General features: G+C 46.2%; 1 gene segment (V, D, J or C); it reads right to left on the minus strand.

Moving 5' to 3' along the window:
- Positions 1-366: 366 nt before the first annotated feature.
- Positions 367-928, minus strand: LOC114687054. The segment is given in 2 exon segments: positions 367-746; positions 827-928. Coding segments are annotated over 2 exon segments (426 nt in total).
- Positions 929-1,658: the final 730 nt, after the last annotated feature.

The following is a 1,658-nucleotide window of genomic DNA, read 5'->3' on the forward strand; positions in this document are numbered from 1 at the left end:
TTGGGGGATAATGGTTCTGTGGGACTCCTATGTCCAAGACTAAACTTATGTGTGCTGATTCATGGATGCCATCTTCCCCATATCCAGTTGTTAAATGAAGCAAATTTTACAATAATTTGGAATCAACTGCTGTGGAAATTTGACACCAAAGATTGTGTGTAACCGCAGCTCTGAACCACCTGGCTTAGGCATCAGGCACCCTTCATGTTTATAAAGCCAAACACAGACAGACACTCATTTCTGAACATCTGAAAAGGGATCTAGGAGATATGACAGGAAACCAGGGCTCTGAAGCTCAAAGTCAAGAGGAAACCCCAGAGGCTACCAGGAAAAAGTGTGCCCCACTCACTACCACCCTGTCCCGTATTAGGAAGAAATGGAGCTGAGAACCATCCTGAAATATTGTACAGCTGACAACTGAGGTTGTGTCTCTGTGCTCCGAGCACAGTAGTATGTGGCAGTATCTGCAGTGTCCACACTGGTGATCTTGAGGAATACCTGGTTTTTGGAGGTGTCCTTGGAGACTGTGAGCCTGCTCTTCAGGAATGGGTTGTAGTACTTATCATCATCCCACCAAATATGTGCCAGGGACTCCAGACTCTTTCCTGAGGGCTGGCGGATCCAGCCCACACCCATACCAGAAGTGCTCAGTGAAAACCCAGAGAAAGAGCAGGTCAGACTGAGAGTCTGGGAGGGCTGCAACAGCACAGGACCAGACTCCCTCAGGGTAACCTGGGACAGGACATCTGTGGGGAAAGAAAGCAGAGCGTTAGGTTGGAACCCGTTGAGCATATGGAAGTTCATCCCTTAGAGCCTTGGCACTCACATGAAGGGACAATCAGCAGCAGGAATGAGGAAGCAAGCCTGGCCATGGCTGCACACCAGTGAGTACCCAGGCCTAGCTCTGACTTTTCAACCCGGGGTTGGGTGGAGCCAGCAGAGATTTGCATTCTCTCTCCAGGTGCTGACTCTGATGGTGGATTTAAGATTTAGGACTCAAGAAGAACCAGTCCATGATGGAGAACACAGGAGTGCTCTGGGGAGTTCATGTCTGCACCCCATAGAGAGTAGGTAACACATGAGACCAGGGTCCCCAGTACACAGCACTTCCAGTGAGTCAAATGCAATGCAGCAAAGTTGAGAGGAGAGGCCCTCGCTCTAACATGAAGGGTTCTGACTCTGTCACTCATTCAGGGTTTGTTACCCTGCATTTTTGAATGGAAAACACATGAAGAGCTCAAAGTGTTGATGTTTCTGCCGTCTGCAGGGTGTACTGTGACTGGGGCTAAAAACGAGTTTCTAAGTGTGTCCTCTTAGTACATTTTTTTTTCACAAAAAAAGGTACAAGATCTAGACTTCCTGTATAGGGTAAGAGTATATGCCATCTGCAGACTGGCAATTAAAAATGCTAGCTTTGCATGGAAGAGCGATGTTTTATTGACTTTATTGATCTGTCAGTTTCCTGCCTCATATATTTGTGATTTCTGTTTATTCAGTTGTCAGTGCCTTCATCTTTATCCTGGCCACTGTTTCTTTTTTTTATAGTTACTTTAGGTTTATTTTCCCATGTCTGTAGTTAGAATTTCAGGGAGGTCTTCCTCCATCAAACCTGATTTCTTAATGTGGAATAAATCCACAGCCTCTCCTTTTCTGTGGAA

This window comes from Peromyscus leucopus, chromosome 14, assembly GCF_004664715.2.
Source record: "Peromyscus leucopus breed LL Stock chromosome 14, UCI_PerLeu_2.1, whole genome shotgun sequence".
Lineage (NCBI taxonomy): Eukaryota > Metazoa > Chordata > Mammalia > Rodentia > Cricetidae > Peromyscus > Peromyscus leucopus.